The sequence below is a fragment of the Gymnogyps californianus genome, chromosome 1 (assembly GCF_018139145.2).
Source record: "Gymnogyps californianus isolate 813 chromosome 1, ASM1813914v2, whole genome shotgun sequence".
NCBI classification, from domain to species: Eukaryota; Metazoa; Chordata; class Aves; order Accipitriformes; family Cathartidae; genus Gymnogyps; species Gymnogyps californianus.
In genome coordinates this window covers 214773305-214795932 of record NC_059471.1, presented here as the reverse complement: position 1 = coordinate 214795932, position 22628 = coordinate 214773305, and the positions used below count along the sequence as shown (strand labels likewise).

The 22628-nt window shown below is 44.4% G+C and overlaps 1 protein-coding gene across 1 annotated transcript in view; it reads right to left on the bottom strand.

The window, feature by feature from the left end:
- Nucleotides 1-4774: 4774 nt before the first annotated feature.
- Nucleotides 4775-22628, bottom strand: part of PRKCQ (protein kinase C theta) — a 45773-nt gene continuing 27919 nt past the window's right edge. Inside the window, exons 13-18 of the mRNA XM_050892745.1 lie at nt 20397-20488; nt 17950-18012; nt 14180-14318; nt 9699-9887; nt 6791-6919; nt 4775-5442 (exon numbers count right to left, since the gene is read on the bottom strand). Coding sequence (XP_050748702.1) covers nt 5287-5442; nt 6791-6919; nt 9699-9887; nt 14180-14318; nt 17950-18012; nt 20397-20488 — 768 coding nt within the window. The 3' untranslated portion in view covers nt 4775-5286. The remainder of the gene's footprint in view (nt 5443-6790; nt 6920-9698; nt 9888-14179; nt 14319-17949; nt 18013-20396; nt 20489-22628) is intronic.

The window sequence follows — 22628 nt, the reverse complement described above, 5'->3', positions numbered from 1 at the left end:
AACAGTTCTCAAAAGACCACAAATACTGAGCTTTGTGCCTCTCTGGTTACCGCTGCTTTAGTATGGGAGAAGGGAAGGTGCTTGTCAATGGAAATGCAGTGTCCTCTGGTCCCCCTTAATGAGGATGTACCAGCAAGATCGAGAATTTCCTTCATGAAGTTTCTTTAGCAACTACAGAAAGCATATTGATGACTAATTTTTCACATTTCTTCCTACAAGACTCTTCCTTGACGGGGTCCAAACATGATGACATTGCCAGCCTCTAGTTCAGGCTGTTTCAGTAGCTCAGTGCCAGCAAATGTCCCACAAGCAGCTACCTCACGCATGTAGATCCAGTCTGCCTACCGAGGGGCTCATGCTGTTCACTGCCAGCAGCTGCAGATTTCCTCTGGCTGGGAGGCTGGCGAGCACCATGGCAAAGGCTATTTGTTTCTGGTGCTTTTCAGGACAGGAGTCAAGGAGAGGGTATTTTTTCAACCCAGTGGCAGAAGCAAAAAAAAAAAACCCAAACCAAAACAATCGTATGTGTTAAGCTCACAAGGAGTGACTCGGCTAGTTGAGTGCAGGTGCCTGTTGTAGGGTGAACTCAGTTACCGGGCTTGATTCAGCTGCTTACGCAGAGGTGTCCACTGCTACTGGGGGTGCTTTGGGGTAACAGGGCTGTAGGATACGCCATAGGTTGTAGGAGAGACCCATGTTCAGTGGAAGTCCTCTGGGATACCCCAAGGTGTCTCAGTGATGCTAGATGACTAAGGGTGAACAGTTAAACTGCACTCCTATGCCATAGACAGCTGAATTCAATTATTTGAATTGGGACCTGAATCCAGATTCAGGACAGAAATACTTGGATTTCTGGGGGAGATGTCGGGTAGGAGTGGCTGCTCTGTGTTACCCAGAAGGCCAGATTAGAGCCATTCATCTGTTCTAGTCTCAGGCTGTCCCATCCTCGGAAATATCTGAAAATCCTGTGCTTCAGCTACAAAAGCAACTCTAGGATGATACTGGTGGCTTTGAAGAAAAACAGCAGAGTTGTAATTGAAACCATTGCATGAAGGGAAATGTTGCATAAGATTATACCAACCTGTATCCCTCCTTTCTTCCCTACTTTCCTTTTCTGTGGTTGTTTCATCTTCCACAACTCAATGATGTTTTTTCTTTGTTTCACTTTCCTTTTATTTTTCAATTATTTCATATCCTTGTGTATATAAACATTAAGGTAATACAGAAGATAAAGGACTCCATCGTGCCCGCTACCAAGCAGTAGAATGGACCCCATCATGTCAGGTACACTTGCTGAGCTGTACAGCACCACTGGCTTGCAACCAGCGCCAGTTACAGAAGAGCCAGAAATACATTAATTCCTGTATTTCACCAGCTCTGCGTGCGCTGTCTTGGCTGCTGTGATACAGCAAAGGTAAAATTTCTTTGTAAGCAAGGAAGGCAGAAAAGCTTCCTGTGGTCTGCACTGAGACCTCCACTGGCTTCACAACACCGCAAGGCACGCTTTGGGCCATGTATCGATTATGATCTTATCTGCTGTAGGTGATATGCTAGCTGAGCTGGCATCTTTTGGAGTGAGAGAGCAGTTTAGGTCCTAGCTTTGATCTCTCGCTTGGGTTTTAAGTGTCTAAGGTACAAATACAGTAGTAAAGGAAGGAGCATACCTACTTGCAGTACCCACTGTTTGGAGTTGTACTGGCAGACAGGGACTTTCGGTGATACCTCTCCACTGCAAGATGTGCCTGGTAACCACTGGGCAAAGTTGCCTTTCCTTTCTGCATGGGCAGCAAAGGCCATGGTGGGGTGCAGGATGGAGCTTGGTCTTCCCTGTGGGAGAGGCAACCATACCCCTGGGCTGCATGCTGAGGAGCTGCGAGACCAACCAGCCTCCTCTGGAAAGCAACTTGGAGGTCTTTGCAGGAGGGCTGAAATCAGGGCTGTCACTCACTGGTGACTCCCACTCATCCTGACCGGTTCATCAGCCTGAGGTTTGGTTTGGTGAATGCCAACAAGTAGGAATTTGTGCATCTGTCGAGTGAAGCAGCAAGACTAGGGAAGGAGCGGCTGGGTGGTGAGGACTCCCAAAACTTGAGCTGAAGCAGGTGGTGCTGGAGGTCAGACCCTGATGTTTGCAGGTGCTGTGTTCCTACAGCAGCGCTGTGATCCCACGGGGCTCCAGAACAGAATTGGGCCTTCAGCGAGTGAAAAACCAAACCTGGCAAGCCCCATCTACTATGCCATAAAATGAACATTTTATGAAGGAGGGGAAAGGGAAAAAAAAAAAAAAAAAGAAAGAAGAAAAGACAAGATGGGTATGGAGGTGCCAGGTTTAGCCAAGGCAAAGGATCATCTCTGTGAGTACCTGGGCTCCTGCTCATTTCTGTGCGGGTGTTTGGCTTTCAGCCCTCACCGGCTCCTATCTCTCAATCTCTGCACAGGAAAACGCTTGCTGCTTACCACGTCACTCTTCGCACACCACAGGCACAGCTGGGAGGGTTTTCAGGCTGTGGCACCCGTGAGACATACAGCAGGCACGTTCGTGGTGGCTCGTACCCACCTCTCCCCATCTCCCTCCCCCCATCCTCAATGGGTTCATTTGGTTTTTAAGCTGAAGACACCTTGCAGAGAGAAGCAGGCACTTCTTCTTGTGGTTTGCATCAAAAGCCCTACAGTAAGCCTAACACCGTGTCTGTTCTAGCAGTTACTCAAACGTGCTCCTTTACAAGTCACTCTTACATTTGGCTGCTTTAGCTGCATGGGACCACAGCTGGAGTGCAGAGAGCCCTGCCTCTGGTCAGAGAGGTGTTAAACCCTGTTGCTTTTCAGTTACTTAACCACAAGAGGTGATTCAGCACACTCCTTCCTTAGTCTACACTCTTGGGATGCCCCTGCCTTGGCGTCAAGCACAAACCACTGTGCCGTTGCAAAGAAAACATCCCTAACAGTCATTTAGAGTGGGATACTGCCAATCTTCAAATGCTTAGAAATACTATCTCTAGTCTGGATCCCATCCAGCCCATCCAGACTCCATCCACAGCATGTGGACAGAGTCAGGCCCTCCCAGGACTTGGCTGATCCAGCCTCATTCAGGTGTCAAAGGAAGACGGCCTGAGTCACCCTCTAATAGTAACCACCTCTGCGCATCCGGCTCTGCAACCCCTTTGAGATACCAGACCTCATTTACAGCCGTGTCACCTTCTGGTAGTGAAAAGGAACATTTTACTCTCTTCTTGAATACCTTTGCACAGCACCAAATCCTTGGTTTAGATACTGATCTGTGGAGTAGTTACAGTTGTTCAAATGCTTGCTGATCCTGTGCATTTATGGGTTGAAATTCCCCTGGGGAACATCCCCCAGAAAGCGCGGAGTCATTTTAATGGCTTTTCTAAGCACCTCTGTTCTTTGTCCCTATTTAATCACTTCAATCCCCGTTTTCCAATTGTACACAACATTTTATTAAACTGTACAAACAGCGCTGGCATTTAAAAAATTCATGTTAACCGTTCTAATTAAACATGATGACCAGCTGCACAAACTGTGAGCACAGATACCCCCTGTGTTTCATACAGCACAAACAAGGATTTCATGAGAGCCACTGGGCTGAAACCTTTTTCAGGGCGCTCTGCTTTTCTTGTCGACATTAGGCACTGCTGCTCTTGGCCCTGCAGGACTCGGTGCCTGCAGTCACTGCCAGCGATATCCCAGCACTGCCTGCAAGGCTGCATTCGTCCTCTTGGGAGGTCCAAGTTGACAGCCTGGTCCAGCACAGCCAGAAAGGCACCTCTGAAGGGAATCTGACTTTGGGATGACTGACCTTCTAGAGCTTCTCTTCTCCATGGACTGGAGGGGTTGTTGCAACGAAGCTCCAAATGTAGACACTTCGATTAGAGCCTAACACCAACTTGGGTGACTGCCTAAGTCTAAGCTACTACAGAATCCTCTGTTTGGGCTTTGACTTAATTTTGACCCAGTATTTAACTGGTATCTCAGTGACAAGCAGTAACTGGGCGGTTCTACGTCTCTCCAACCTCAGAAAACAGTGCATCTTTATTTAAAAGGATCCCGCGATGAAAGGATCACAGAAAAGACTTTTTTTAAGCCATCTACTTTTCCACAGACTGCAAAGGGATAGAACACACAGCAAAATGTCAGGAGGTGAAGGAGAGGACCACCCTCACCTGATGTGCTGTCCTGCTCTGTGACTGTTGGGTGCAGCTTGTTGACCTATGTCCACCATGCATGCCAAAGAGTTGGGACATAATTTAGAGTTGGGACATAATTTAGAGCAATAGAAAGTATATCAGCCTTTGCAAGGACCGATTACTACCTTTCAAGTAAAATATGTCAATGCTGTGACTGGAAGGTCAGTTTTATGATGCTTAAACAATGGTTTGAGGAAACCTCTTCCACCTTTTGCATGCAGTTTTAGGATAAAACTCCAGAAAGCCCAGTCCAGATTTTGCTCTGAGCCTGGCATGTGTGAGGACAGTTAAAGCTTTAGAACAGGGGTTCCTGAGGCTTTCTGCTGGGCTGCAACTTCCCATCCTTCCTGATCAAGTACTAAGTGTAAACCACTGGTTTTCTGTATTAATCTTGACGCTTGCCATGGCAACGATCCTCCTTCGGGGTTGAGTCCTGAGCTCCAGGGCCTCTGATTGAGATGTACGAATGCTGGAATGGGCACCTGCAAAGTCTCTTTGTCCCAGTGGAGCAAAATTGAATCCTAACACCTGTGAACATTACTCTTAAAGTGTGTAGGGAGAAAATTGCTTCTTCAAAACTCCTGTGCACACATGAACAATTCCACACATGTACGAGTGGAGGTTACCAAAGCACCCAGCCTGAAGTCTTCCCAGATGCCCTCAGGCCTTGAGCAAACCACTTGTCCTTCAGAAGGAGGTGGGCTGAGGTGAGAATTGCAGAAATGGTCACTGACATCACCAAAAGCTCAAATATACTTGTTTTTCCATACAGAGAAACCCATCGACTGTGTGTACAAGTAGTGAACAGGTTTTGTCACTTCCTCATTTTCAGATGCTCTCAACTTCAAGAACATTGGGAAAAGAGAGAAGAGAGACCAAAAGATACCACGAAGAAACTTCATCATTAGTGAAGAGTGGCTGGCATCTGCTACGGACTGGAATAAGCTGGAAGCCTCCAGGCGTGGTACGAACTTTCACTGAGGTGTTTTTCTGGTGGGTTCTTGATAAAAATAACCATGCATAGTCTTCAGTTGACAAAGTGTTACTCAAACCATTACAGAGAATCCCTTCAGTAAGGCAGATCTCAGGAAAATATTTTCTCCATTTTAGGGTTCACGAAAGAAAAGTTGCTGAACATATTTTGGTCCATGCTGTTAATCAGTGCTCTGTCGGCACAGGACAGTCTAGGTTTTTCATTTAGAAATTCCTTGTCAAAGTTGCTACAGTCACTCGGAGATTTCTTCAGGGAAAGAAAAAAAAAATTGATGTCAAACCACTAATACTCAGATCTTTATTACAATGGTACTGGCCCTATCAGGCTGCTTCCTATGGGCTCAGCTCAACTAGTTGGGAGCAAGCTCAGCTCAGCCAGGGAACCTGCAACGCATTTCCTCTTGGCCTTTTGCACAATGATTAGTTACTCCAGCCCAAACGATGCACTGTAACGTGTCAAACTGCAGTGAACTTCTGTCTGAGCTCTTAATATCCAGCAACCAGTGCTAATCATTTGCTTATTACCATCCTATTGAAGTAGTAATGGGAATAAATACTATGTAGGAGGCACTGAGCCTGTGATCCATTAATTCTGCCAGGCAGGGTTGTTACAGCTTTGTAACACAGCGGACTGGACCCGTCAATTAAATAACACTTGTGAAGGACTGTAAACTTAAAAGTATGAAGCACTTGTCAAATTAAATTATATTATTGTTATTCATAGGACTTTAATAGTTTAATAGGACTGTTATTAATAGTCAGGACTATCCTGACTTAGCTGACCACCTGGTTACCTGAACTGCTTTTCCTTCGTCACCTTCTACAGTGCAGTGAAAGAGAATCCCTACAAAATGGGTTGCACTTATGTGGTTAAGGGAAGGTGTTTTAAGTGGCATCCAGGCCCCTGCGATGGTAACTGAGAAAGTGATGAGTAATTTATGGTTTCTCAGGTGTGGGCATGCCAGACTTGGGCTTATAGCCATCAGAAAGTAGTAGTCATGATGATCAGGTCAGGCAGCCCAGCCAATAGACGTACATAGTTCACCATTATCTTTCCAACGACTGTACAATGAGTGAGGCTGTGGTAGATCCCAATTGTAGACGGTTTCAGCTGCTTGTATCTGGTGTACACAACATACCAGACAGCCTGTGAATAATCTAATCTGCATTTGGACATTTAAGTAAGAGTCAACACTTTCCATTCTGACTGCCCAAGACCAAGGTCCTCCATCTACTTTTAGACAGAGAGACTGCATGTGCAGAGCAACTCCAGAAGATAACCCTGAAAGTTTGAGGGCATTTTGAAAGCCTTCACCTGGTGCCTAAAACTGTTAGTTCCAGTGTGAAGCAGACATTTATCCACCTTTAAAATGCTGACTCCATGAATCTAAACAGTATTTGAGGTCTCTGACATTAAAGACCCATGTCTGAAGATTTTGGACAGTGCCCCTAAATAGATGGGTTTATAACATTACTGTGGGTCCTGGCTCTTGTTTATTGCTAGTATGTGCTGGAGGGTTTAAATATTTGGGGAATGAATGATTCAGGAAAGAAAGACATGAGATGGGTGGAATTGAAAGAAGGTGCATCCTTACCACTCTCGGTTTGAAAGGAGGCTCCATCCTTCTTTCTTCTAAAGCTTCCCAGTTTATTTCCCGGAAAAAGGCATGCTGGCGGATGTTCCCTCTTGCTCCCAGTCTCCTCTCAGGTTCTCTCACAAAAAGCTAGAATGTTGAAGAAAGAGAAATACTTTAGTCTTTTATCAATAACAGTGTATTCATTAGGACAGTCCTACCAGATAGGGTCTCAGACTTCAAACTCAAGCATGGTTGGTGAGAGTGTGAAGACTCTTCTACCTTAATAAATTTCTGATTGGGGAACCAGTTCGGATTCTTAGCCTAACATGCCAAAGCTGAGAGACCTTGGCCATATTTTTCCATTGCAGGAGAGAGGACAATTTGCTACAGCGGCAACAACATATGTGTCTGAGCATGCAAATATGCAGCTACACAGGTGAAATATCTGTATTGCACTTGTGAGCTTTTGTCTGGACAATTTCTTGTTATCAGAAATTTTTTTATGGTTGAAATATAAGCATAATTTGTGAAAATACTAGCCTAGCCTATGTGGGGTTGCATTTATCTCCTATACCTTTGGACACTTGGAGTGTCAGTATTTGACTCTTTATAATTAATAGAGAAAAACAGTCACCTTAGGTGCAAATCATCTGACCTCCTTTACACACTTAAAGATGAGATAAAAGACACTGTTGAAGTGCTTGCTTCTTTCCACTCACTAGCTCAGATGCTGACAACCGTCTACTTTGTCAGAAGACTCCCAATTCAGATAGCTTGTGTTAGCTGCACACTGCAGGCTACAAGTCCTGTGGATGACTAATTCTGATGAAGACAGGGAGAAGCTAGAAGTGGGGGCATTTCTTTTGACCATCAGCTACATGCAGGTCTGAGCCCACTCTCCAGTTTAGTGCAAACATAGCCTGTTCTGTCATAGATGTTTTCATGGTGATGCAGGAGCCATTTGGCTCTGGAAGCAGCTGAAGTGTTTCTGGGGGAGAGTTTCAAGAGTGCTAAACGCTTCAGAGCTCCTCTCAACGTTCATGAGCAGGATGTAGTGCTGAAGTATTGCTATAATGGTGGGTGTGAATAGTTTAAAATTCATCTTTACATCTGCAGTAAAATGTCTGGGGCCTCCAGGCCAGCTCGCCCATAGAGCGCCAGATTCTAGATCCCTCTAAAGTCAATGGGGAGGAATAGTGGCAACACTTGATAGCAGGTGACCTGAATACGGCCAGTATGTCCTACTTCAGAGGTAAGGGCAAATTTTCAAAAGCACTTTACTGTTGGAGGTCATCTGAAAATGGACTTGGGTGACATATGGTAGAAGTTTCTTGCTACTCTATTTGGGCAACAGCGAGCATACAATAGATACCACTCAGCAAAGAACAAATAGAAATATCTAATGCCAAAAGCGGCAGCAAAGAATCTGATGCACGCACCATTGAGGGCCTGTTTGAAAAAAACCCAGGCATTGGGTTTTTGGTGAACACTGTGGGCAAAGCCTCACCAAAACCGAAGTGTCCTACAGACAACTAATTACACAGCAGTGCAGATTCCACAGGTTAAATTCTGTGCTGATAACACAAGCATTAAGCAGGGTGGAATGTGTAATTATGCAGAGTCAGTAGCAATAAGAATAGCCCATAATGGAGAAAATGTTTTTTTTCTTAAGCAAGGAAGTTTATTGATTGGTATAAAGATGATTACTCTTTCTAATCCTGACAGAAGTGCAGGTTGTTTGTGCAGAAAGATGGCAGCATATGTCCCAGAAATAGATGTTCAAAATCTCAGTCTGCTATGGTATGTCTTCCTGAATAACTGCTTTAGATTGTTTTCATTATTATCATTTTATAGTGATACCTAAACATCTGAGACCTGCTGTGCACAGCACAGATGCTAAAATAATCTCCTGTTCTCCATTTTTTGGTAGTGGAATGCTGTATGTTGTCCTGTTGCTTTGTAAATGCAAAAGTCGAGGTAGGGACTGTAGGTCGAATATGACCGAAATCTTGTGATGAGCAAGTTACCTCACATCAGCTGAGCCATTATAAGCCTCTGTACATGCTCTCTCACCATGCTCCATCTCAAGTTAAAATGCCTTAGCTTAGATCATGTTCAACGTCAGTCCAAAGCCCAAGTGAAGGGAGGGAACTTGTTAGACTAGTTGTGACTTCATTGCATTTTTATCTTGCAACTCTAGAATCATTTGCATCCCAAGCCAGAAAGCCTACAATGCTAAATGACATGGGGCTGAGAAGGGCGCAATGGAAGGGACCCTAAAATATGAGGAAGATGCCCATTAGAGGGAAACAGAAGGGTGCTCCACTCAGAAAAGACACTATGCATTGCTATGTAGAAGATTCAAAGGGCCAAAAATCCGGATGACATGGTGCTACTAGCTTGAGTAGCTCTGCCACTTCAGGACACAGCTCAGGCTTTGTTTTCCTGCTCTTTAGCTCAGTGCAAAAATGCAAAATATTCTCTACTGAAAATCAAGCTGAACACCAAAGCAATCTACCTTAGATGTCCTCATATCTCTGAGGTACAAGAACTGCCTCAAAGACATAATTATCAAGAAATTCACTGTAACCCTTAGTTTGAAGCCTGGCAGAATATCTTTTCCAGGAGTTAACATGCCTTGCACCTTAGGGATTGCTCTGCAAAGAAACCGATCTCTGCTGGTATCTGATACCCTGTGATCCCACTTACTGGATGCGAGGAGCCATCATCACAACTCAGGAGAAAGGAGACACAAAGATGGCCTTATGACTTCGGTCAGGTGTGCTTTGAGGTCCACAAACAAGAAAGTGACTCTCTCTGGTCCTATCACACTAAATGTCTTTCTCTGAACAACAGCTGAAGATGCACAAATCAAAGATGACCCTTCTGACAAAAAGACTTTCGTTCAATGTGTGGTAATTCTTACCTTCACCAAAATGTCCTTTGCATCCTTGTCAAGCCAGCGAGGGTAGAACGGGTTATCCATACGGATAGACTGGAAAAGCTCCTCTTCATCTTGGCCATGGAAAGGAGATTGGCCAATAAGCATCTCATACAGGAGGACACCAAAGGACCACCAGTCCACAGAGGTGTTGTACTTCTGCCCCAACAATATCTGCCCAAAGAGAGGAGTGAGAAAGACAGATGCAAAATGTCTGACATGAGTATTTCAACCTCAGAAGGGTGGCCAGACCCTGACCTTTCAACAGCCGCTTTGCACTGAGTGGGATAGCGGAGGTCCTTCCCCTCGCCTGCAGCATGAGCCAGAGCATCTGCCAGTGGTGCAGAGGCTGTGGTTCAAGGAGCTCCAAGTCACAGCCTCACCTGGGTGCCAAAACAGTCCTTCGCACTACAGGTAACAGGTTGCATGTAACTCTTCAGTCACTCGAACAAATCCTTGGCTACCAGAGAGATCTCGAACATAAAAAGTGCAGATCATCTTTTGCCTGCTCTCCAAGCTATCCCAAGGGTTCAAATCAGGCTTGTAAAGTCCAAGAAGACAAATGGTTAGGCGTTAGCATTTTGGGACTGATTTAACTCACACAAGCTGTATTTTAGAATTACAAGTGTGGCAACGTAAGGGTACTTTAGGACTATCAGTCAGTAGAAATGGTGTGAACCTATCCCAGCAAAATCTGCCCCAGGAAAAACATGAGAAAGCGGTTGCTGATCTGTCCTCTTGAGACCAACTGAGTTATAGGTAGAGGAATGGGAATCTGTCCTCAGTCAGTCCATTGGTTTGTGCCTTTCTGTGTCAGCTATAAAGTGAAGGCTACATCCAGTGTGTGGGGGGCAGGGGGGGTTGGCTGGAGTGATGACCTCCCCTAAGAAGGGATGTGGCCTTTTCTGGTGGCCAGACACCATCAAGTTCTCAATCTTCCCCTCTGGGGAAGCAAAATTAATCTCACCTGCCTTTAGACATCTGTTATGGAGATACCTAGAGCTGAACCAGTTATCATTAGCTCCTTTTATAGTCAAGGAAGAGAATTAGTCCAATTTTAGACATCCAGCTGAATATCTACCTGCCGTAAAATACAACCCCCTATTTGTCTCCTTTGGTTATCAAGGAGCCTAGACAACTTGCTTATATATAGATATTTACATTGCACATGTCTAAGGTACATGTGATGACTATGATGTCTAGGATCCTTATCAGGATTTTAGAGCTGGAGGGGAGAATAGTTCATTTTAAGGCACAATCCTTACTCTTGAGCGAGCCCACAGCTTGGTTGCAATGTGATCCTCTATACTATAGCTATGGCGTAGGTAACAATGACAAGCCCTGGAGATGGCTTAGTACCAGTGAAAACAACTATCCAGATCAGTACATGTGAAACTGCTGAGAGCTGAAAAATTATGATTTAGAGAGGTGATCTTTACTGCTGGCTCTGAGGTACAGTGGAATTGGGTGAGTAATTTCTTGACTGTTTTCATACGCTGTCTTCATTGCTCGTGAATTGCCACTTGGGCCCACATTCATCTTATTGCCTAAAAGTTATGTGTCTTATTAATGTAGTTATCCAGAGTCTCTCTATAGTCAATGGAGGGAAAACAGTGATTTAACTCACACGCCTAAGATAGGAAGGGATGACTTGTCTTCTGGGATGCTTGTCCTTCTACACCACTATAAAGTGCCATCTAATACTTCATTTTTAGATTAATTTTCTCACATTAGGTGAGAAGTATCCCTCTCTGACGTACCTGTGGCACTGAGCAAAGCAGGACCTTAATATCAGAAGTCTAAACCCAAGCTGATGTAGAGTGCTTGTGAGTGACACGTCTGTCTCCAAAAACACCAAAAGAGATGCAAAAAGGACAAAAAAGCTATTTGAATATAAGACGCAGTATATACAATGTGTTTCACTCAGAGCCAAAAAAAAGGAATCGGCAAGACTCTCTAATATATTTCTTCTGGATCGCTTATAAAGAAAATCATCCCAACCTTTCCTTCTGAAAAGACACATTATTTTTATAAGGCTTTACCTTTTAAAGTATAAAATGTCTGGAAATGGAAATTAAATGTTTTATGGCAGTCAAAGAAAAGATTTATTAGCTTTGCAATTCTCTGGAAAAAATAAATAAACTCAGCAATTCCATTTCAGGTTAAGTCTTTTTTTTTTTTTTTTGTCAAATATTTTTTGAAATAAAAAAATTGCTTGTCTGCTGACCCAAAGCCCCCTTATTTGCACGGCCGTAGCCAAGGTGCTGGGTCTGTAACAAATTACCGTGCTAGCAGCTGCATTGAAATACTGACAAAAAGTCCAGTGCTCCTGCCTCTGGCGGGAGAGATGATCCATAAACTCTAGCAGTGCTTTCAATTTAGAGGTAAAGCATTTTGTATGCACTCATTGAATCTCTAAAACAAATGATGGTGCAGAAATAAAACTCTGAGCTATTTTAGTCTTTCGCTTTTCTATGAAGTAAAATCACAGATAATGGATTATCACTTGGCTCTCTTTTTTTTAGGATCAGAAAATAGCTTTTTTTTTTTTTTAAATAAAAGCATATTGAAATGGAATAAAAGACAATTGCAGCTTGATTGCAGAGCACACTTACACCTGCTTTTAGGCAATAAAAATCAAATTGATTTGAAGAGACCAGCCCTTGTGTCAGCAGTGGTGTAACCTAGATCAGAATTGAGCCCTTGGTGCACAGTAAAAGATCAATGAATTATAGTGGAGAGGAAAAAAACCAAAAGCTTTAAAAGCTATTTGGAAAGTACCAATATCCATCACGAGAACACTAAAATCAGGAAATGGGATCTTGAAAGGCAAATAAATGGATTTCAGAGTGATGTCAGACATGATGCATGGATGACTTGTAGGTTCTTCTCTGAGCTGAAAAATGTTTTCTTTGGCCCCAATTTGCCACCTAATTAGTCAAAGCCTCTCCATAGTAAGATCTATCATTGTGTGAAGTCACCACGTTAAGGGAGCTTTCTCTTTTCTGGAGGAATCTAGTCCAAAATATCTAAATTTACTAGGAAAAAAAAGAAAGAACAAATTTCTCTCTGGGAAAAAATGGAAAGAAATAAGGGGAAGGGCAAAGGATCTCGCTACAGGCAAGCTGGAGTCTGGTGTCTGTGACCACCCAGTTTTATTGCATGGGCACATAGAGGCCAGGTTCAGCTTTTCTCCACCAAGTATCAGTAGATATCAACTGAAGGAGAAGAGGAACTGTTGCTATGTTTTTTCATTGAGCTTGGAAACTGTCTTCATGCAAGCCCCAGCCTTCCTGAGTTAAGGGGACAGAGCAGGACCTTAACACAAGCTACAAGCTCTGCCTTGCCCTTGTTAGGTCAAGCACATCCTGGCCCTGATACAACTCCATCATCTCTAGTTTTAAAGCCTCCTTCACCAGGAGGCAACTTGTGGGGGCATGTCCTCCAGGGATGGATTCATGCAGTGATATGAGGTGCTCTGGCACCGTGTGCTGCCAAAGCAGAGAAGCAGGTAGTCCAGAGCCCAGAGTTAGCAGGTCAGGTCCCAGCTGTCCTCCACACAGCAACACCTCTCCTCTGACTGCTGGCATTTAGAGGGGAAAAATCAGGATGTATGACCACTCTCATGTTTATGTCTCCAAGCGTCTCCATCCCTTTTAACAAGCAGCTATTGGTTGTTTTTTATCTAGACAGACCTTCAAGCCTGTGCTTGGTTTTAAGGTTATGCCTCTAATGGCAGAGCCTTTTCAGAGCATATAGTGCCTTGTTCAGCTCTGGGAGGATGCTTGTGATGCAGGCTGTGTTTGCAGCCAGCTAAGAACCTGTCTGAGTAAGAGAGAAGTCCAGGCTTACGGGTGCCATCCCTATTCAAGCATCAGAGGGAAGGTGAACCCCAATCTCTGCTGTATCGTGGACCTAGCCTCTCTTCTCTGTCTAAAAGGTGGTTAATCAATGAGGAGGGAGAATCAGCTCCAGGTGGGCATTTTGTCCCACCTTTCTCTATTTTCTCTCTTAGGTTGTGATGAACATCATCCCTTAGAAGTGCCCATAGCTCCCTACCAGCTATCAAGGAGCCTGTACAGCCATGGAAGCCTACTGTTGGCTAGCTAGGGAACATGTTTCCCATTCCTTATGCTGTTTCTGTCCCTGAATTGCAGGACCTTCCTCTTGGAGCTTCTTCTGCCGTGGCCCAAACTGGATTTCCATTAAGCATTCTGTTTCTTGGTTAAGCCAAGCACCACTTGCTTCCCAGGCCCATCTGCACAAAAAATGAAGTAGCCACAAAAATATGCAATGCCAGACAGCAACGCAGACTCTGAGTCAAACTGAAATCCAGTTTCTAGCCTGAAACTGCTCAAAAGCAGGTTATTACTCTTTGCACCCTCCACCACTGACCAACAGTCATGTCTTAAGACACATTCTCTGTCCCACAGCAGCTTGCTGACCTCCCTGGACCCCACACTTACCTCAGGAGCAATATAGTCAGGAGTCCCACAGAAAGTACTTGTCTTCGCATCTCCAAACATGTTCTCCTTGCACATTCCAAAGTCAGCAATTTTGATGTGCCCCTCATTGTCCAAGAGGACGTTGTCTAGCTTCAAGTCTCTGTGAAGGAAGAGAAGGAAGCCCCTCCTTTAAGGTGTTACAGAGCCACACAAGTTATTCTAGCAGGTTACATTTATTAACTTGCTATCTGCCTCCATGTAGTGCCTACATGTTGCAATTACAAAGGAAGGCTGAGGGCCGAATGAGGAGCTGCTTTCTTGGACTTCAATATCCCTCTTCCTCATTCCTCCTGCCCTGGCACTGATTCATTTTCTGGAGAAGACTTTACCCAAGACATCTTCTAAAAGCTGCCTCCTTCAAGGATGCAGAACAGTGAAGCTAAAAAGAGCTTTGCACCAGCTGGTGCTTCTGCCCTAACACAGCCTGGAGAAGGTGAGCAAGAAGGGACCAGCTAATGATCACTTTCCCCTTCCCTGGGAGTCTCAGTACTCTCTCTGAAGCTGCTGCCAGATCTCCCTCCCAGTGGAGGCTCTACAAATGTTGGAAGAGGTAAGGACCCACAAGCCCTGCATGGCTTGCAGAGGGTCAGAATAATCCCAGACATCAGCAGAACACCCACCACTTTTTCCCTGCCGGGCTGCACTATCTGAGCCCCCGGGATTTACAAAGCCCTTCGCATATAGCTGCCAAGCTGTTGTCAGAGGTTTCAGGCTCTGAGCTACTGTGGGAAGCAAAGAGCCCAGAGACAGAAAAAAAAGAAATGCACAGAGAAGGAAATAAAAGCAAGTGAGCTGATGAATCATGGCCATTGACAGAGAACAAAGAGGTCCTCATGTGGGAATGACCTCTGAAAGTAGAGAAAAGCATGTAAAGAAAGAAAGAAAAAGGCAGAAAGAAAGGAAGGCTGGCATGGCTTCTATGTTAAATTTTTTATATCTAACCTAAAAGTTTTGCTATTCATTGAAATAATGAGTCAGGGAGATGTTTGGATCAGTGATGCTGCACTTCACCTGGGATGTAGGTAGAATTTGGGTTACCTGGTCTCAGAGCACCCACGTTCCTGCACTGCCTATCCTGTGCTGTCAATCATTGCTCCTTCTCAGGGCTTCCAAAGCACCCAGACACAACATTTGCTTGTGCCCACAGCTGAAGATACAATTGGTCTTTTGCAACCTCTGCTGATTCACAGCCTACACACATTTTCCACATCTCAGGCAAGTGTCCTAACCACGAGGCTGCTATACAGCCACCCTCCTGGTGACAACTATTTTACAATGCGGTTTTTTCAGAAATGGCTTTGACTCCCTCAAAGAAGGTAATTTCTAATGCACGATGCTCCTGAGGTGATCGCCTACAATTGCAGGAAAGATGGCTGTTCAGCCTCCCTCTGTGCAAAGCTCCTCGTCTTGCTTCGGCCAGGTCCCAGTCAGGGTGGGGGACTTTGTAGTGTCTACAGACTAAATTGTCGTCATGGGGCAATTGTTCGTTGCTGCTAGAATATGGCCCAAGAAAAAGTGGGAGCCATCAATTAAAAAGAAATATAGAGACAACCGAGACATTTGCCTTCCAAGTGGCAGACACTCATGTCACAATTTCCAGCTGGAATGACTTATTTTAGTTACACCATTGCGATCAATCTCTGGCTGCCAGCACTGCTTTTATTCATCTGGTAGATCAAAGCAAAACAAAAAACCCATCACCTACAGTTCGCTTTCATTATTTTGATGGGTCTCAAACTCATTGGCTCCAGAGATTGGAGTTTCTGCCAAAAATGCCTCAGCTCATTCATTAAAATTTAAGCCAACCTTTCCAAACGTGGGTGCATGAGACAGAACAGCTGGATTCATTATTCTTACTACATCGTAAGTGATGTAGTTTCAAAAATGATTTCTATTCACTTTCCTAAGTGCTTAGTTAGCTCTGACTGAGATACTGATGGCTGCGCATTCTCAACTGACCTTGTTGTCGTTGTCTTCAATGAAAAAAGGAAAAATGAGTAGGACCGGTTAAATCTTTTATCTCAAAGCTTGATACCCAAAGCAATGACGCACCAGCTCCTGGGAATGAGCTATTTCTTCCTATCATCATGCTACCCAATGTCTAGCTATCCCAATTTGCCCACGTTTCCCAAGGCTCCAGAGTCTAAACATCTCCTTTCATGAGAAAACGGGTCCCAAACCCTGACACACCACCGGTGTAGCAATTCCAAATAAAAATGTGAATTATAAACAAAATGTCAGCATTAACAGTCCTGCCACAAACTCGCAATGTCCTGCAGATATTTTTAATCAACTTTTGTGAGAAGTCTGAGCAAAAATGACAGACATGGCTAAGTGATTTGGGCACTTCAGAAAATGTTTCCCTTCAGTCATCCAGAACAATAATTAGAGCCAGAAACTTGCTGAGGCCCCGGAGATCGTCTTAGCTTAATGCCATTGATATTGATCTCATGTTTACGCAATCACTACCATTGGTCAATAAAGACTATAAATGGCTCCCACATGAGTACTAATAATGAATAATAAGGTGAGTTTATATGAATCAGAGCTTGCGTTTTAATGGGAGAGTGGATTGTAAACAAGCCATTTACTTTTAGCATTTGTTCTAATGTTCCCACTACATGACAAACATTGAAATAAGCTCATTTTGGTTTCAGCAAACATTGTTGCTTTAGCGAGCTTTCTCATTTGTTTGTGACAAGCTATTTGCTTCCTGCTTTTACAGAAGGCTGCAATGTAGTAACTAACTTTTGCCTTGAAGATGAGCTGGACTAGAGCTCCCCAGAAATTCAGTTCCTCCTTTCGGCCGTGGGAAAGCAGATTGTGGCCTGATTTCTGCAGCCCTTCTTGCTGCCATCTTGTCTCTGTCCTTTTATATAGGTCTGAAGCACAACACTTGTACATTAGATCAAAGCATCTGTGCATAACTTTAAAGCTCCTAGGGAAGTCAAGCAGAAGCTGGAACAGGCAATTTTGTAGTAGAGGACTTCTCCTCAGGATCTGATAGATTGATGCATTGTGGACTAAGTTCAGACCAGTAACTTTGGGAGAGGACTCTTCTGTCTGAGCGCAGCTGCCTACAGTGTCCCACCTAGTCCCCATCGGCTCCCTGTAGAGCCCGCTGGTAGAAATGGGCACTTCTCATTCATACACAGTCTAACACAGGTCTGATGAACCTAAAAAAGCCCACTCCTCTCTGCTTACTACAAGAAGAGCTTGGGCAGCTAGCTCAGATTCATGATGGTAGGTGAGATGAATCCCATCTCCCCATGGAACTGTGCACAGCAGACCTGTCAATAACCCCAAAATTAAGGTATATCACTGTCTCCTTGCTGTTGTTACTTGAGCTGAGCTTGTCACCACTGTCCCAGGGTAACCAGCACAGCAAATATACCAAATTTCTCACGGCTAGCTTGACCTTATATACCTTCATACATGGAAAACTTAAACTGGGTGCCTATGCTGGGTGCTATATGAATGACTCAGTGTAAGTGCATCAAAGGGCTTGTTTTAATGTTAACTGAAATAGGACTGGATTCTCAAAAAGGACTCAAACCTGCCTTTTCTACTCTATCTCTTCAAAATAAAACAGCCAGACTCTGTAGAAAGGAAATCTGCATGGAAATGCAATACCAGTAAGTACATCCAAGCAACAGTCTCTCAGTTACCATGAGTGCTTGCAGGGAAAGCAGAAAAGGTTTAGCATATTAGACACTAAAGAGTAAAATTACCTGTATATTATGCCCTTGGAATGGAGGAACTGGAGCCCACATATGATTTCAGCAGCATAAAACCTGAGTGACAGAAGGCACAAGTTAGAACGGATGCATCCCAACAGGCGCTTTGAACTAGACCCAAAAAGATGGAAACTTTGTCTCCACAGGAGCCAAATTTCATTAAGTTCCCAGAAGGGTTGGAGTGTTTCCAGAAGGCTTGGGGTAACTGGGTTTTACAGGTAACTGATGGATGATGTGAGATTCCCAAAAGCATACCACACGGCTAGCAGCCCAACTCCCACTGAAACCACTTTGCGAAATGGTAGGGATTTGGAGCCTACTCATCTTCAGGGATTTGGAAGCCACACTGCACGGCTAGCTGCATTTTTTTAATATGTAACCGACTCTGACTACATGTCCTTCAGTGCCCAAGGATGTCTCCAGATCAGCTGTGGAGCAAAAAACCACCACCCAGCTCCTACTGCCTACCCTGCCTTGCCTCAAGATATGGTCCCTGTCGCAAAGGAGGCAGACCGGGTGGTATCGATGGCTCTCCCTTATTTACATATTTAAAGTAAATCAATGATTTACAGTGATGCACCAGACTGCAAACTGCAAATTACAGTTAATGCCTCAGACCACAAAAGAGCAGCTATAATTTGCTGTATTCAGCAGCAGCTGCAGAAACAGTGGAGCGGTCCCGGCAAGGGGACAGGCAGGTGGGCACCTGGGTTTGGGGACCACAGCCTCCTTGGCTTGTCTAGCAGGCCTCTTCACTGCTCAGATTTACCCTTTTGAAATTTTACGCAAGATGTGAACCGGCTAGCAGCTCGGTGGCCTTTCTCTGGAGTCTTTTTGAGTTTGAGATCTTTATTCTCAACACAGTTCTGCCTAAAGGACAACACCACATCCTGCTGCAAAGAGGCAGCCTAAGGCTGAAGCACCACTGCACAACGAAAGTGCTCTCCCAGAAGGGAATGTAACCGCAGGATCGTATGCCCCTCCAGTGTTGTACGGCTCTGCTCCCTCAGTCTTCAATGCATTGGCCCTTAATTCTGAACGTTCAAATGCTTTTGAAAAAATCATCAAATTAAACTCTGATGTGAATGAGGGTTTGTTTTTTTTTTTAATTATTAAATAAAAATTAATTCCTATAGTGGTTTCAATATTGACTTTTAAAATACCTTTTGCTCGCAGAAGGATTAAAAGCACCTTTCATTTATTCTAATTCTTCTATTTACTTTAATCAAAGTGAAATAAATTTTTAACTCCCTGCCTGTGTATTAATTTTTTATTTAAATTTACCTTTTTTACCTAGGTTTTATCTCCCCCCCCTCACCCCCACCCCTTTGAACCTTAAAGGGAAAAAGGGAAAATCCCATTACTTCTAACAAACAACAGCTTCACCTCTGATGACTGGACCAGGAACCTCAGCTTAAACAGGTCCTGCAGCTTGGCTACAGGCTGTGTTGTAAAGTGTTGTAAAGAACAAGCTATTTGGTTCCACAGATGGCTGAAAATGCATCTGTGGGATTTCTTTGATGGTGGTAAATCTAGGGTGGAGGTTGGGTCCACGATGTCATTATTGGGGCCTCCAGTTATGGGCTGAGCAAGAACTCAATGACTACAACAAAGAGCAACCCCAAGGCTGCCGTAATTCTCAGCAGACACCTGTAGGTTGCTTTAAAATGACCCTCATCCACGGGCCACGTAAATAAGGTCTTAGGCATACTTGGGGCTGTTTATAGACAGTGGTGGCACTTCCAGAGGTAAGATCTCAGGTGGATTGAATGGTCCCTCTGGAGCCACTCTGTTTGAGGGACTGCAGTCCTGGGAAGGGACCTGATCCAGCAAGCAGGGCAGCCTAAGGGACAGCTTCTATCCAGCTCAGCTCTCGGCTCTGAACAAATGTTTATGGGACTATGCTGAGGTTAGTGCAAAATACGGGAGCCAAGTCATGGGCTGGAAGGAGGTTCCTGGTTTGCAGGCTAAAAGATAAGCCTGCAGGCAGATGCAATGCTGACAAGAGTGTAGCAGCATCTGTAACACCTCCAGACAGAAATAGCTTCCCTGGTTGACCAAGAATGCAAAGCAAGGTCACGTCTGACTGAAATCAACTGTGTGGATGGGCTCTAAAAAGCCTTCTGTGGGAGGGGAAAGAGGACAGCAAGAGGAAGTGACTTGCTCCAAGTCCATTGTTGAGTCGGGGTGATGACCTGCATGTCCGTTTTGTTCAGTTTGGAGAGAGCTGGGATAGAGAGTGATTCTGCTTCCAGCACAAGCATTATCCCCACTTCGCAGCTGGGTAAGGTGCAGAGAGGTCAAATGATTTGCCAAAGGTTTCCTCTACAGGACAGTAGCAGAGCTGGGAATAAAATCAAGATCCCTGGTGTCTGCAGCTGCTGCCTTTGCTTCTACCATGTGTCCAACCTGCAAGCCAAAAGGTAATAATAACATCTTACGTTGCTCTGGGAAGGTCAAACTTATGACAACTCTGGATATGGAACATGAGGTCTCCTCCATTGAGGTATTCCATCACGAAAAAGAGGTTTTCCTAGAGAATGAGACAAGATGACAATAAGGGGTGGGGAAGGGCAAGATAAAAGTAAAAAAAAATCCCACCCAGAAAACACTTGAAAAGAGGAAGGAAAAGATTACTGCGAGGGTTTTGGAAAGAAAGCAGTTTCTTTTTCAGATTCTTCATTTCTCCTCTTTGTTCTCTAAGCCTGTACTCACCCTCTCTGCTCTGATTTGTATGAACACCATTAGCAAACATCGCAAATCCACTCAATGACCAGCTGGTGCCATTGATTTTTACTGGCAGACCTCAAGGCTCACCAGAACGGGACAAGTAACAGTACCTGTATAACAGAAGGACAGATAGACAAGCTTCCTGGGGGACTAATAGAAGAGGCAGAAGTAAATCCCAGGTCTCCTCTGGTCCCCAGCCCAGTGCATTATCCATCCAGTGGAGTGATCTCAAGCTCGTGTTACCTGCATTCCTGCACGTCTTTTGTGGAGGCACATGGGTCTGTCTTTTTCAAGTTATCAGACACTGGCCAGATGCAGCAATCTGTTCTAAGGACATGCTTGATTTTAAGCCTGAAAGCTGCTCTGTTAAACAAGGCAAGATGTAACTTCCTAGTGGGAAGATTCATTAATTAATCATATTTCTGGATGCCCACTGAGTGCTTGCATGTCAGAGAAGCCTGGAAGAAGATCCAGTCCTTGTCCCCAGTTGCATGCAACCGTCAGCCGTTCGACGAGGGCAGTGGAAAACTCCCCTCCTGGTGCATAGAAATGATGGGGGAGATCTCTGTATTGACTAAAGAGCAGAACCTATCACCAAGGTTTCCCTTCCAATCCTTGGTGTATACCACACCGATCCCCTCACTGCTTCATCAGCCATAACTTCGCCACCAGGCCGCCGCAGAAGGTGGAGGCTGATTCAGACCAATCCCTTCCACATTCAGTTGTACCTACAAAGCAGGAGGGGCACCTTTTTCTGGAAGAAGAGTATCTGTGCAATGAGTTATGATCCCAGTTTAAACTTGTGTTTCGGGAATCTCAGCTTTTGTGCATAAATGCATGAATAAGATAAAATGGATGCAGTTTTTCTCAAAAGCCTCTCTCTGTTCTGTACGCATCTGAAGTTAGTCATCTCCCAGCTATGCTAAAGTTTATGAATATCTTCCCTTTGTTTTCTATTGCCCATCACAATTTTTGGGGGGGAGAATAGAGGTCCTGTCACTTACATTTTTAACAACTGAAGGAAGATTTTTATCTGTAAGATCTAATGTAAGCATCTCTGGCAGCAAGCCAAAAGCTGGCTATTTAAAAAAACAACAGCATTTGTTCCTTTCAAATAACAGCTGTCTGCTCTAATTTGTGTAATTTCTTTAGCCAGATCCTTTTAATTACAGTACTCTTATTTAAATGGACGTCTGGCTGGAAACCCCACCTGTCATCCAACAAGCACAGGGCCAGATCTGTCCTCCCAGGGAAAGAATACAAATTTTGCCAATAAACCAAATGGGTGCAGGTTTTCAGTTTGAAGGTCTTGCATCTGTAGAGGTCAGGGCACATAAGTCAGTTCCAGCAAGTAAGAAGGCCAAATGGAGATGGGTAATTTAGTATAGAAATGCATAAATCTTGGAAGCAATGTGAGCTCAGGAGCCCGTTCAGGAAAACACTTGAACAGATGCTCCTTGTGAAGGTACACAGGGAGGCGATGAGGTTTAGTGAACAACAGACCAGCAGCCACATGTATCACACTGGGACAGAAGAAACCTCATGGGTCTTCAAATGGGCCAGATTCGGCTTCAGTGGACTGCGAAGGAGAAAACCCCTGGGTTTCCCTGGAAAGTCCACTGAGTTTGGCTACATATTATCACACATCTTTAAGCGTAACTTGAAGTCCATGTTTATTCAGTGGAACAAGCAGTCGTGCTCTGCTTGCTCATGGATTTGAGCACCCATCTGATGCACCTATTTAATTGAACTGGGGACTCTAACTTGAAACTGGGGACTTTGGCAGCATCCTTCTGCCATCTGAGGAAAGAAAAGGTGGAAAACCTCTCAGATTAATTGGCATCCAAACATCATTGCATGAACTCTGTTGCTCAACTGTCTGAAACTATGAAGCTGAAGACTGCAAACTTGACTTAGGCATGATTAATACTGAAGTTCATGGT